General features: G+C 38.9%; 1 protein-coding gene across 1 annotated transcript in view; it reads left to right on the top strand.

The window, feature by feature from the left end:
• Positions 1-391: 391 nt before the first annotated feature.
• The window catches only part of mslnb (mesothelin b), a 34,345-nt gene continuing 19,530 nt past the window's right edge, over positions 392-15,206 (top strand). Inside the window, exons 1-25 of the mRNA XM_087809561.1 lie at positions 392-455; positions 4,511-4,592; positions 5,560-5,578; positions 5,675-5,705; positions 6,383-6,505; positions 6,896-7,092; positions 7,158-7,261; positions 8,659-8,771; positions 8,846-9,094; positions 9,478-9,552; positions 9,616-9,845; positions 10,625-10,706; positions 10,788-10,931; positions 11,023-11,225; positions 11,325-11,428; positions 11,503-11,609; positions 11,680-11,844; positions 11,917-11,948; positions 13,127-13,224; positions 13,324-13,346; positions 13,426-13,447; positions 13,651-13,678; positions 13,738-13,816; positions 14,745-14,891; positions 14,956-15,167. Coding sequence (XP_087665687.1) covers positions 4,541-4,592; positions 5,560-5,578; positions 5,675-5,705; positions 6,383-6,505; positions 6,896-7,092; positions 7,158-7,261; positions 8,659-8,771; positions 8,846-9,094; positions 9,478-9,552; positions 9,616-9,845; positions 10,625-10,706; positions 10,788-10,931; positions 11,023-11,225; positions 11,325-11,428; positions 11,503-11,609; positions 11,680-11,844; positions 11,917-11,948; positions 13,127-13,224; positions 13,324-13,346; positions 13,426-13,447; positions 13,651-13,678; positions 13,738-13,816; positions 14,745-14,891; positions 14,956-15,167 — 2,639 coding nt within the window. The 5' untranslated portion in view covers positions 392-455; positions 4,511-4,540. The remainder of the gene's footprint in view (positions 456-4,510; positions 4,593-5,559; positions 5,579-5,674; positions 5,706-6,382; positions 6,506-6,895; positions 7,093-7,157; positions 7,262-8,658; positions 8,772-8,845; positions 9,095-9,477; positions 9,553-9,615; positions 9,846-10,624; positions 10,707-10,787; positions 10,932-11,022; positions 11,226-11,324; positions 11,429-11,502; positions 11,610-11,679; positions 11,845-11,916; positions 11,949-13,126; positions 13,225-13,323; positions 13,347-13,425; positions 13,448-13,650; positions 13,679-13,737; positions 13,817-14,744; positions 14,892-14,955; positions 15,168-15,206) is intronic.

Raw genomic sequence — 15,206 nt, 5'->3', positions numbered from 1 at the left:
TCTTATTCTTGCAGGATTTTACCTTGATTTTCTGAGACTCCTGTGTTTGTCTCTGTGTTATCTTGACTTTTTAAGTATATATTTTTTTAGTTATTGTTTTGATTGTTTAAGCGCTTTGTGACCCTGGTCTAGAATAGCGCTTTATAAATATTACTAACTTACTTACTTTTTTATTATAACAATAATCTTTCAGAATAATCCACTATTTCTGTCCTAAGCTCCTGCCTGTGTCAAAATGTAATTTGGACATTTTTTTGTATTCACAAAAAAGACGATTGTTCTAAAAATAAGAAGTGACAATAAAGTCATGTAAGAATCGCACACACCCAGAGTGTGAGTCGACCAATCAACGGGAGGAAACACACCTCTCTGTTGGTTGCCGGTTCACCGGAGTCTCGGGTATCAGGTGCACGACTCAGAGAGGATCTAACGCTGCCACTTGAAGACCAGACTTGGTGAGCTTTTCTCGATCTTACAAACTAACACATGAATATATTTTACTCGATTCTAAAAGCCTGGTCTTATGATGAGAGACACACACTAGAGGTAGAAGGTGTCGCACCTGACAACGACCAGTGGGAACTTTCTCTCTTGGGTTATAATCAGTGATGCTCATTATACTTTACCGGAGGAGTTGCTATGGCTTCCTATGGTGAAGACACACAACCTGAGGTTACATTTAACACAATAGAAATGATCAATATTCTGAAAGAGAGAAGACATGGTAAAAAGAAAAGTATATAAATGGCCAAAACTTATAGGTACTGTAGATCCTAAAGATCACTGTCATAACAAAATTGTCAAAATGTAGAATTTCGTGGCCACTTTTGATCTCTTTTAGCCAAAAATGTTGTTTTTTTAACCATGTCATGTCTGAAGCATCAGTCGCATCCACAACTCTGAGAAAGACCGCCAGGTGCACATTTGACAGATAATTTAAAGAAAAATCACATCCACAATATTTGCAAAGATTTGAGGTCGTCAATTTACGTTGAGTGTTTTGACCTCTTTTTTTATTTCATTAAAAACTGCAAATTTATAATTAATTTGACTTGTGTGTAGGCGAGTATTGAAATCCTAGAACTCTTCAAATACTCTATAACAAAATCAATTACTAACTAAATTAACGTGAAAGCCAAAGTTAGCTCATTAAATGTAAGATTTTCACACTTACTACACTTTTTGACATTTTAAAATTCACTTTAGAACACGTTTTTTAATGCGTTGACCAAAAAACATAGTCTAGTCGAAGACGATGTTTGTCTTTAAACTTTAATTGATTTTATTGCTAATAAAAATAAATTGTAAACTGAGTTATTTTGCTTTTAATCGTTGTTTTACTGAACTAAAACGGTTTATTGTGAAGAGAAATTATTCACATTAATAATTATACTTGTTTGTGTATTTTATTATTGTTCGTTAACAAATACAAATACATCTAATTATTGCAGCACATTTTCAAAAGTAAACATACTAAAATATCTAATAGCTGGAGACACATCAGGAAACATTAGCTAGAACATTGAACAATGGAGGAAATGTAAAAGTAAAAATGTATCTATAACTTGCCGACAGATGATGATGACAAACGTCAATCAAACTGTCGACAGCTGAGGGTTGAGTCGTCTTAACGGCGTGTGGACCTGCTCAGGTTGTTGCTGTGGCTTTAGAAAGGATTTCAAGACTCATAAGTCACAGGATTGATGCAGAACAAAGACCGTGATTTTCCATCTTGATCAATCCACCGGTGGCCAGAAAGAAGAAGGAAGGATGGCGCAGAAATTTGATGAGTCATGATGTTGCCTCGAATCAAAGTTTAAAGGAGAAGTTTCCGTGGAGTTAAAATAAAGATATGACGTAATAGAAGAGCATTTCATTTATCAAATATACATTTTGCTGTTTAACTATTTATGCACTTTTGTGTGTTTTCACTCTGAATTTGGGCCGTTGTTCTTGTAGTTTAAGGTTTATGGGTCCATCTTAACTTCATCTTCAAAGTTAAATAAATCAAGATCTTTATTCCTGAACCATCATGTCACGGGCAGTTAAAAGTTAAAACTTGGGACGTTGTTTTCTTCAAATTCTTCTTGATTTTTATCAGTTCAACAACAAGAAGATTTTTTTTTACAACAATAAGGAAGTGAAGAGAAGAAAACATAATGATTCCATTGTACCAAAAAAAGCACTGTTTTTTTGTCATTTAATCACATGACTCGCCCTGGAGTTACAACTTGATCAATAACCAGCTTCAATCATTGTTTACGTGACACAGAGTCGACGCATCGGGGACCAAATGTGAGTTCACTCTGAAAAAATATCCATTCATCGCTTTAAGAAACAATACTGTATCGTCTTTTATCAGTCAAAATAAGCGTATGATTGTGACGAGTTTCCTGACTACACAACTTGATGCGTTTTTGTTAGCGATAATCTGGAGAAGCAGTGTCATTATTTTCAGAGTCCACTAGATGGTAGTGATGTGTTGATGAAGCTTCATGAAACAGTGTCATTATTTTCAGAGTCCACTAGATGGTAGTGATGTGTTGATGAAGCTTCATGAAGCAGTGTCATTATCTTCAGAGTCCACTAGATGGTAGTGATGTGTTGATGAAGCTTCATGAAGCAGTGTCATTATCATCAGAGTCCACTAGATGGTAGTGATGTGTTGATGAAGCTTCATGAAGCAGTGTCATTATCATCAGAGTCCACTAGATGGTAGTAATGTGTTGATGAAGCTTCATGAAGTAGTGTCATTATTTTCAGAGTCCACTAGATGGCGGTCTCTGCACTATTTTCCTTTGTTTTACGCAACTGTTCTAGAGAAACATCACAATATTTTTAAACTGATGGCGCCATCTACTGACCTCTAAACTACATGACACTGTTTCATGAAGCTTCACCAGCCCATCACTAGTTTTTGAGATGTTGCCTCACAACTGGTTCCACCCTTTAAATAAGTCCCATTAAACGAAACACAAAGTGATAAAATATGAGTTCCAAGGCAGTTACTGCTTGAACTATTGCTGTTAAATCAAGACACTTTGGGTTCGTGTGAACGCAAAATTAACAGGAACATATTTTCCACACAGTGATGAATACCTGCAGCCACACATGCACGATTACGCATTACAATGTGTACAAAAAACAGATGTAGTTTCAGTTGTCTTGTATCACTCATTAAGATCTGTGTGAACCCCGAAACCAATAATGGCTCATCTGTAGGAAACAGAAACACACAAAGCGATTACTTGTTTGCGTGAGCACAAATCTTTAGTAAATCAAGCCAACATGAATGGAAAACATGTTTTTGTTCTGCTAGTAATTTCCAGCTTTGTTTCCTTTATCTTTACTCGCTGGGTTGAGTTGCATCGTTGTGTGAAGTGTCTTGTTGCAGCATTTTTTTGACCGATCCTGCTTTTGTTGTGTGTTTTCATGAATGTATGTTGAAGGTCACGGTTCACGCCCCAAACTAGACGAGAGGTGATCTGAGTAGTGTCGGATTCAGCGGATTACTTGTCCGTCCTGTTTTGTAAGAGTTTATACGGGCCGACATAAAAGTGTGGTTCGAGGGCCACACGTGGCTCCGTGCTTTTCCAGGCCAGAGGTCGACTTGTTTAGATGAGCTTTATTCATTTACAGCCGTGATTATTTATTAGTTTAAGCTTTTTAAACCATTTTGATTTAAGTCGTTTTCATAAAATACTTTTATATAACTGAATTTTTGAAATATTGTATTCAATAAAGCTCCAGATATGAAAAGATTGAAAATAAATAAGATTTTGTGGCCACGAAATACTAAAGACATTAACCTTCAGTGGCTTTTATAATGATCTTAAGATGAGAAATTAAGTTTAAAATCTATTACACTGTCGCTATTTTAGTCGTGTCATCACAATAAAGGCCTCCACTAAATAAATAAAGAACCCCGGAAGTCCGCTACTGCAGCCGCAACACAACAAAATAATCACAATGAACCTACATATTCAAGATCATTGTTCCTGATATTTACTTAAAGAAAAAGTTGACCATATTTTTCTTTTTATGTGTTTTGTGTGTGTGTCACGTGTTGTGTTTTAATTTACAATAGTTCCAAATACACACTATTTCTTCATGAATTTTGATATTAATTAAACTTATTATAAAAAACATACTCAACACAACTTCCCACACGGAAAATGATAAAAAATAAACTTTATTATTAGACAATCCCTGAGATCAATGTGGCTCCACTTCAGTTTTAATCTCTAGTCTTTGATTTGACAGATCAGGTGTGTCAACCTCCATCTCACATCTGGACAAAATCTTTACATAGTTTGAGTCTACAGGCCTGAAAGTGTCAACCTTGGAGGTTTAATCTCTTCAAACGATCTCTGTGTTTGACGTCAGTTTCACTCGCATTTGAAGCCTTCCGTGCATTTGTTCGACCTAGAAAATCTCTGTCGTTTATCTCCCGACACACGTCAAATACATGTTTTACAAACTGAATGTTCTGTATTTTCTTCTCCTGCAGCCGTGAACGCCACATGAGACTCGTTACGTCATGAGAATCTGCTGTTTATTCCTGCTGGTCTACGTCCTGCGGAGCTGCTGCGGTGAGAGAACAATGTTGTTCAGATGAAAAAAAAATCAATTGTGACAAAATGATGCAAAAGTTAATCTTTGGTGAGATCAATGGTGACATTCTCTCAGAATGATGGAGCAATACGACTGAAATGTAAGTAAATAGTAATATTTGTAGAGCGCTTTTCCAGACCAGGGTCACAAAGCGCTTAAACCATCAAAACAATACTCAATAAAATATATACTTAAAAGGTCAAGATATCACAGAGACAAAGACAGAGTCTCAGTAAAAGCCTGCACGAATAAAAGTGTCTTAAGATGTTTCTTGAAGGAGTCAGTAGATCATCAAACACAGATGTTTCTTGAAGGAGTCAGTAGATCATCAAACACAGATGTTTCTTGAAGGAGTCAGTAGATCATCAAACACAGATGTTTCTTGAAGGAGTCAGTAGATCATCAAACACAGAGATGGTTCCAAAGCTTAGGAGCAACAGTCTGGAAGGATTTCTCTCCTCTGGTCCTGAAGCGTGTTCAGGAACCATCAGTATATTCTGATCCACAGACCTCAGAGCCCGAGCTGGGGTGTAAGTCTGGATCAGATCACTGATGGAAGGTCTGACCATGAATAGATCTGAAAGTAAGAACCAGAATTTTAAAGTTGATCCTGAAAGAAACTGGAAGCCAGTGAAGAGTTTTAAGGATCGGAGAAATGTGAGTTCTTCTACTAGAGCGGCTCAGAATTCTCGCTGCAGAGTTTTGTATGAACTGCAGACGAGACAGATCCTTCTTGTTAAGACATTAAAAAGCAAACTGTTACAATAGTCCAGGTGAGAAGACAGAAACGCATGGATTGTAACATCGAAATCATGCCTCAGATCATCAAATGTTCATCGCTGTAGGAGAAACATTCTATGAACTATGTCTGAGAAAATAACGAAGGGTTGTGTTTGATTTCATGACTTCAATCATCTCTAAATGAACCACAAACTCCTTCCACAGAAGCGACGGATCACCACAGGTGAGAGGATCTTGAATTTGGAAGTCACCTTACACCAACTTGTTTTTCTAAATCTCTTTTGTTTGCTCCTCTCGCGGCCCTGGAATATTCCAAAAGTAAATCATGCGAGCGGAAAGACGGCTTCGAGGTGAGTGACGGCTCTGTGGAGAATTCTTTGAGTGTTATCTGATTGTCATAGTTCAACGATGACCTCACCTGTCTGCACCAATGTGCTCCGTACAAAGGTTATAATTAGTTTTATAACTTTATTTCTTAAACAAGTCAAATAAAAAATGGCAATACAACATATTAATAGATTACAAATGACTATAAAATCACTACTTAGAGATAATAAATTGCATTTCTATTATTGTTTGCTCCTGTAACTTAATGTATTACTTACAAACTGAATTAAATATTTTTTATAAAGATAATTTCCCATTTGGAATTTACACGTTGAATACATTTTAAATGAAGTAAACGTGATTCATCAATTAAATCACATAAATCATGTTTATTTTAAGTTGCTGAAAGTTGAATTTGATGAACACATTTAAAAAATATTTTTAAACATAAAGTTGTAAATAATTTGAATACATACGCAAATATAAACAAATATATATTATTAATGCAGATCTGATTTGAGTAAACCAAACATGTATTTCGTTTATAGACGAATACATTAAGTATATTTCACCATATGAGTGCTTATTTAGCTGCTTAACATTCCTGACCTTCACACTCTGACCATGTCTTGTACATATTTAACTAGGATTCATCTGCTGCTGGATGTTAATAAATAAATCAATCAAACATCTCTCCCAGGGTTACGGAAGCACCCTAGGCTTCCTCCAGTGTGTCGGTCTGCCCTCCTCGGACACCGGCAAAGACCACATTCGGAATCTCAAAGACATCCTCGAGGCCATGATGGACCTGTACACGTTCATGGTACGATGACAAAAAAAAAAAGTCGAGCCGTCAGTGAAGAATGTTCCTGCGACCAGAAGAGTCGGTTTGTCAAGATTTTTGGATTTGACAGTTTTTACTGTCAATTTTGTCCTGACTGAAGTTTTGGAATGTTACCGTGAGAATATAGTCTTCACAAGACACACCATTAAAATTCTTTGATGCGTATTTGTGACGTTGGTGCTGAAGAAGTGGATTATAGAATTCAAAAAGTTCAATTATTTAAAAAAAAGAAGTATTTGGAAGTAACAAACTGAGTTTTCTCCTCGAGGACTGGCTCAGTGATGAAAAGTAGTCCAGGTTTCATCGAAGGTCTCCTGGACATCCGACGCTTCGACTCCTCCCGTCTCACTGCTCTTGTCTTTTCTGAAGCGCTCGGCCATGAAAGGAGTCCCGGTCCTCGGCGTGGAGGGGGCTCTGGACTGGACGCCTCACCGGGAGTTTGAGAACGAAGACCTGGTGAAGATGTGGCTGGAGATCAAGATCAAGCCGCTGCTGAAGTCCATCACCAAGCAGTTCCTGTCCTGCCTGAGCACCAAGAACTTCACCTGCTCCAGCTACCAGACTGCGTACGTGAGGGTCCTCCACGGCAACATACCTCCGGCCCCCTCATCACCTCTTCTTCCATCCTCAGAGTGAAGCAGCTCAGCAGCTATTACTCCGAGATGGATCCAGTGCGACAGAAGTGGATCTACACGTTCTTCATGTATCCTGTCCTGTCTGGAGAGAACATGAGAGGTCCATCTTCTTCTGCTGTTCAATCCTCATGATTAGAATACAATAAAACACCATAATAATAATAATAATAATCACAATAAAAAAAAAAACAATATGACAATATAAGGTAAGAGTGTAAATAAAATACAAACAATACACATACCTCAATAAACACTTCACAGTTCACAGTTTTAAATAAAAAATGTAACAAAAACATTATAAAAACGATGATGAGATTGTCTACCACATATATATATATATATGTATATATCCATATCCATATATATATATATATATATATACCGAGAACAGCCCCCCTATATATAACAGCAAATATATATATAAAACAGCATATATATATATATATATATATATATATATATATATATATATATATATACATATATATATATATATATATATATATATATATATATAGCACCCCATATATATATAGCACCCCATACATATTTTATTTTAAGTAAGATATATATATTTTTTAACGCTATTGTTTGTAGAACCGTAAAACGATATTTTTGTATTTATTTATACATAGATATAGATTGACATTTAAAAAGATACAATTGAAAAACAGGAAATGGACGTGGAAAAATAAGAGAAAAGAAAAAAGAAAAAGATAAAAGAAAGATTAAGACATTTAAATACAGTATGGTTTAAATTACAATATACATTAATATCCATAGTAAGTAGGTAAGTAAGTAATATTTGTAGATGAAGTTTTCATGCCTCCTTTTTTCTTCGCCCTAAAAATGAACAAAATCTCATGCACTTAGAATGTAATAGACACGATTTAAAATTGTATTAAAGTTTTTTAAATCAGATTTGTAACATAATATAGTTGTTTTGCTGCACACAAGTGAATATTTGAGTGTTATTTGTAAAATAAAGTAATTGGATGATTGTCTTTCATACACACACTATTGAAATATAAACCATAATTGAATTAAAATAAATATATTTAACCTTTGAAATAACATTTTATCTTAATTAAAAGTTATTTTATTCACAATTATTTTGAAAAAATCATTTGTGAAAACCACGATTTAAAAGCAAGTCAGTGAAGCGTTTAAAGTTGTTACTTCAGGTCCTCGTAGTCGACCGATGTTTAGACCATGTTGATGTTCATACATGGATTTTAAGTAACATTCGACTTGATTTTGAGTAAGAAATACGAAGGGAATTTCATACTCCCTTTTAAAGACAGTTTGGTTAATATTACATTTGCTTGGCCCTTTGCTAAAAGATTGGCCCCTTGTGTGATTGAGTTCTAGACCCCTGCTTTAGCTCTATAAATCCTGGTTAATGATTGAGTTGATATATACTTTAATACCATTTGTTCTGGGTTACTTTTACATTCATGAACATGTATTATCGTCTAACAAACAATGTCTTCTCAGGTTGTGTGATGCACAATGAAAGCAGCGAAGACTGGTTGATCAAGAATTTCGGCTACTTCAAAGTCATGGCTCGATTCAGCGACTTCAGCAAACTAAACGTGGGGTTCAGCGGAGTAAGTTTCGACATTTTTTGAAACAAAAATTCACACAAAGTTTTCCGAGACGATCTCGTCTTTGTCGTCCACAGTTCGAGGTTTTGCATCTGCTGACGTCGACCCAGACGGCCGAGCTCGTGCTGCTAACGGACTTTGATGGATTGAGCGGCGACATGGAGATGGGGATCATCCAGAGCCTTTCGTCGGGGAATAACCATTCCCGTCCCGGGGGCCCCGGCAGAGGCGGTCCCCCTCAGTCCAGCCCCGAACATGACGGCAACTACACCTCAATGACCAAACCCGTTTACCAGCCTCCGTCACAGGCTGATCACATCAGAGGGGTAACACTTCCTAAACTCAATCTACCTTTATACACTTTTTTATGCAAAACAATTGTCAGAATCTGCCCCAAGCGCTGTACTTTCTATGGTCCATCTTCAGATCTATCTATCTAAGAGTTGATGTTCAAATAGGTCAGAATTTATTTGCTACATACTGACTCCTTTAAGAAACATCTTAAGACGTTTCTATTTGTTCAGGCTTTTCCTTGAATTTCTCGAACTCCTGTGTTGTTCTCGGTGTTGTCTTGATCTTTGAAGTATGTACTGTTTTGAGTATTGTTTTGATTGTTAAAGCGCTTTGTGACCCTGGTCTCGAAAAGCGCTATATAAATAAATATTACTTACTTACTTACTTACTTACTTACATATTTCCTCTCTTGCAGGCCTTCAACGAACTCTACTCGGCCTTTAAACCAGTCGGACGATTCGTTCACGAGTTTGTGTCTCTGACCCACAAGGTACGAACACATTGATTGCAAATGTAAAAGTGTTCAACCAGATTTGCTGTTCACTTTGTTCAGAGGAAAGAATCCGAGATCGGAAGCGCCGTTCTGACCCAGTTCGCGCTCAACTTCACTCTGGCAGAGATGGCCAACATGTACAAGCCCCGGGAACCAGAGAAGCCCACGTTCGACGTGTTGAATGTGGAGCACTGGTACGAGCAGGTGGTGATGCCGCTGCTGCGGCGGCTACTACCACAAAACACGCATCCCCTGGATAAAAACATCAAGCTAGCGTTCGAGGAAGTCTTGTAAGTTCAGGCATTTCATTTACTGCAGATCATTCGACTAGAGATAGCATGTTGAAATGTGAATTAAACTCTCTTATATAACATCTGGCAAATGTTTTCAAACTTGATTTTTTTCCAACTTATACAAAGTAGTGATTAATTGAAAACCTCACCAATATCAATGGGCCATTTTACTTAGCATTAGCGATGAAAGCTAGCATGTTAAAATGTGAATCAAAGTAAATTTTATAACAACTGATTAATGTAAATAAAACAATTTCCCGAAGGAGACCTCCTGAGGGATCAATAAAGTTCTACCTAACCTATGTTCTAGCTCTAAAGAAACTTGATTTAAAAATAAAAATGTATACCAGGAAATTAGTTTTTCGAAAGTTCTAGCATGTTAAAATGTGAATTAAACTGTATTTATTTACTGTAAAATACGTAGTAAATGCTTAGCTCTAAAGAAACTTCATTTTCTTCAATTTATACGAGCAAATTTATAAGAAACAACATCAATCTCCCTGAAACATTTAAGTTTGCATTAGCATCCATGCTAACTAGCATAGCGCTTTAATTAAGTTGTGTTTTTCTTATATTTTAAAGCTTCTTTTTTATCTGATGTCTTGTTTGATGGTCTCTAAGCATAAAGGGTGATTGACTTCATTAAGAAAACAAGATTAATGTGATTAAAAATCTATTATTACTAGATAAAAGAAGATGAACGTAGGGTTAACTAGTCATTCTTTCTGGTTAACCCTGGAATTGTTTATTAAGGAAAGTTTGTGCTTCATTTGCAGTTACCTGGATCACGACATGCACGACCCAGATCCTGAAATCGAGGACGTCTGTAGCATGACTCTTATGAAGAACCCCTGTGTGGTAAAAAAAAAATCATTTTAATTTTGCTAAATCGCGTTGTTGTTTTCTGATTGTTTCGATGCGTGTTTGACTTTCCTGCAGATGACGGACACGGTGAAAAACATCGCTCAGGTTCTGCATTGCTCTGCCCGGGCCAAGGTGACACTGGATGAAGGAACAGTCGTGGGTTTGATTCAAGAAATGTTAAGACGCTTGAATCTGGTGCTGGAGGAGCTGGCCAGGACTGTAAGGGGATTTATGAACGTCTTTTGTCCTCTAATTGAAAAGGAACTTGAACGCATCTTTGGGTTTTGGCTCTTTTTCTTCCACATTTTAGGACTTCAGTGAGTTGGCGGAGGAGATTCGAGAGATCTTCACCGAAGACGACTCTCAGTCCCTGACGGAGGAACACCTCAATGACCCTGAGTTCAGCAAACTCTGGTTCAAGGTTAAGTTGATGCCCATGCTGCCCGACCTCTCAGTTGACCTTCTGTCATGCCTTGGCTCCAAGAACTTCTCTTGTCCGGTCTACCACACCATGTGAGTCCTCAGATCCCAACTGTGTGATGCAACATCCACAGCATCTTGTTGCTGGTGCTTCAGACGTCGGTAACTGCTGACAAATGTTTTCCTCTCAAGTGTGGGTGACCTCAGCCGGCAGATGAAGTTCATGGACGCTGACCCCAAGCACAGTCAGAACATCTACAGGCACTTTATCTTCAGCTTCCTGTACAGCACTTCCAGTGAGACACCTTCGACCCCCCCTGCAGTCGAGCGCCCCCCCCCCCACCGCTAAATGTTCCTCCTCATTTTCCAGAGTGTTGGTTCGACGACAGTAGCGAGTGGCTGAGGTGGAACTTTGACTACTTCTCCAGATTCGCTAAGATCACAGAGTTCTACGAGCTCAACGCAGATTTCGATCCGGTACCGACCAGAAAGTCTTTGTTTTTTTTTGCGGCGGCGGCGGAGACTGAGTCTTGTCTTGTTGCTCCAGGTTTCTGCCGTGTCGCGGCTCACTCTGGATCAACTGGTCCAACTGGTGCTCTGGGACCTTCCGACTCCCGCGGGAAGAAGAGTCCCCGCGGTCTTCGACTACCTGCTCAAGTATCCCCAGAAGTTACAAGGCTTTTTGGAGATACTGACGAGGGAGGTTAGAAAGGTAAGTCATTCATCGGATCACCGGAGCAAACATAAGAAGTCCGAATTAAAATCTGTAACATCTTTGATTCAGGGCGACCGTCCGTGCAGTGCGTACAAACTGATGTGAGTACTTACGGTCTGGAGATATTGCTACACGGGTGTGTATCGACAAGAATGTGGCGATACGATACGTATCACGATCCAGGGGCAACGATGAGATACTTTGCGATACTGCGCAACTATATAACTGTAGTTTTGTCAGAGTACTTGACTCAGTATACGCCGCCTTACTCTTGGCGAAGTCCTAATGTCGGCTGTATCCTCTCATTCCCAGCCATCGCCGGAAACGCGCCTCATTTATTATTCACTCTAGATGCGTAGGATGTAATGAGTGCTGCCATCTAGCGGACAGGAGTTCAATTGAAACAATCAAACACCATCAATATTTGTATGGTAATTTAGAAAATAATTAAAAAAAAATTTAATCATATACAAATACACACTTTATTGGAATATAAATGATAAAAATAAAACATTATTTGAAAGCACAAAATTGTTTATAATTGATAGTGTGCTGTTGAATATCAAAAACCGTTTTGTTTAAAAAATATTGCAATATCTGAATGTATCGATATTTCTCACACCCCTAGTACTATTAATGATACTCATGCTTGTAATACTACTTATTTTGTGGCCTCTACTATTGATATTGTTATTACAACGTCTACTCTATTAGTATAGGGAAACTACTGCTTTATTATTTGTTACTACGGTTACTACTACAGCTAGTTCAACAACTACTACTCACGTTACTAATACTACTACTACTACAATACGTGTTTCTCCTACTGTCACAGCTAAGACTACAACCACTGTTACTATGTACCAACTGCAGCCGCTAACGATAGCTAGAACTTTTACTTCATATTGAAGTATAACTTTAATTTAATCAAACTAAAAACCTTTCAAACACTAATAATCAATACATCAGAAATTACATATTTAATTTTCTCTTTCTGTTTGGCCCAGTATCAATACCTTAAGGATCGGCAGCCGAGTGGTACTGTCGTAGAATACTTTAAAACTATTGTATAGTCAGAAATCCTTCTGATATAAACTTTTGTTATGTTGTGTTCTTGCCGAGTTTTGTCTTAAATTGATCGGAGATCCTAAAAAAACGATTTATTATTGATCAATTCTTGAGTGGTTTTCATATCTACTTCTTCTGTGAGGAAAAAAAAATGTTCTCACGAATATTTGCCCGTGTTTTTTGTGTATTTATGTTGTCGTTTCCCTGATAGTCTGGAGCATCTGTATGAGCTCATCCCAGATCTGCCTCCGGACACCGAGCAGGTCACCAGGACGAGTATCGAAGAGCTCATCAACGCTTTACCTCAGGGTCAGTCATCATTTATGTTCTTTCATTTATTAGTTAATCTCATATTTACACACTGCAGTTCGTGACTAAATATTATTTTTAATCTCTACACGTGGACAGGGTGCGTGAGTGTCGACATTGCGGTGAGAATCTTCTCGTTTATTCAAGTGCTGCTTTTATTCCATTTGTTATTCATGTGTATTTGACTTTTCTCCCCTGCAGTGCCCCGTCACACGCTTCAATGGTCAGTGCAACTACTTTTTATATAACTATTTATTTAATAATGAATAATTACATATTAAACATCTGTCTAAACTTGTTATGGCGATAAAACAAGAGAAGCTAATTATCAACGCGGTTTACAATTAAAAACTTAGAAATTGTTTGTATTTTATTCCTGAGACACTTTTATTGATTATATTTCATTTTATTGATTGTCTTCTACAGCCGCTAAGACCTGCAGAGATGTTGACAGGTAAGTCAAAATGCACATTTGAACCCAGTCGAGGAACTTCCTGTGATTTTTCTTCACAGCTCCATCCTGGAGGAATACTTGAAGAATTCAGAGGGAACGTTTTGTGACTTCACTCTGGAGGAATTCGCTTGTGCAGAAGTAAGTTGCTCATCACCATGGATGGATGGATGGATGGATGGATGGATGTGGATGGATGGATGGATGGATGGATGGATGGATGGATGGATGGATGGATGGATGGATGGATGGATGGATGGATGGATGGATGGATGGATGGATGGATGGATGGATGGATGGATGGATGGATGGATGGATGGACGGACAAACGGACGGTTGGATGGATAGATGGATGGATGGATGGATGGATGGATGGATGGATGGATGGATGGATGGATGGATGGATGGATGGATGGATGGATGGATGGATGGATGGATGGATGGATGGATGGATGGATGGATGGATGGATGGATGGATGGATGGATAAATGGAAGGATGGATGGCTGAATGGACGGACAAACGGACAGTTGGATGGATAGATGGATGGATGGATGGATGGATGGATGGATGGATGGATGGATGGATGGATGGATGGATGATGGATGGATGGATGGATGGATGGATGGATGGATGGATGGATGGATGGATGGATGGATGGATGGATGGATGGATGGATGGATGGATGGATGGATGGATGGATGGATGGATGGATGGATGGACGGACAAACGGACGGTTGGATGGATAGATGGATGGATGGATGGATGGATGGATGGATGGATGGATGGATGGATGGATGGAAGGATGGATGGCTGAATGGACGGACAAACGGACGGTTGGATGGATAGATGGATGGATGGATGGATGGATGGATGGATGGATGGATGGATGGATGGATGGATGGATGGATGGATGGATGGATGGATGGATGGATGGATGGATGGATGGATGGATGGATGGATGGATGGATGGATGGATGGATAATGGATGGATGGATGGATGGATGGATGGATGGATGGATGGATGGATGGATGGATGGATGCAGCAACATTCTAAGAATCTTCTTGTAGCTCCAGGACTTCTCAGCTGAGGATCTAGTGTCGTTGATGACGTGTGACCTGCCCGGCCCGAGCAACACGTCCAAAGTCCTGTGGAAGATGGTTCTGACCAAAACCTCCCTGGTTCTGGACCCGGCCTTGAACAAATTAGCCAAGCTGGTGAGTGGACGATCCGCGGCCGGTCACGTGACGACATGTGAGGCCACACTGACCCTGTCTTCAGTCCACACCCGTGCAGGTCCCGGCGGCCGCGGAGATCCTGGACCTGATCGGAGAGATGAGGCTGGCGAGGCTGACGGAGGATCAGCTGAAGGACAGCAGCGTCATCCGGGACTTCTTCTCAGGCGGGGTCAGAGTCCTGCTGCCCTCGGCATCGGCAGGATTCTACGACTGCTTGAGTCGCCGGAACCTGAGCTGCGAAACGTTCCAGGACACGTGAGGACGACTTGACCGAAGCCGAGCAAAAGAAAGACA

Source organism: Callionymus lyra, chromosome 1, assembly GCF_982586985.1.
Source record: "Callionymus lyra chromosome 1, fCalLyr1.hap1.1, whole genome shotgun sequence".
Lineage (NCBI taxonomy): Eukaryota > Metazoa > Chordata > Actinopteri > Syngnathiformes > Callionymidae > Callionymus > Callionymus lyra.
The sequence above is the reverse complement of the archived record's forward strand: the minus strand, read 5'-3'. Positions and strand labels throughout refer to the sequence as shown.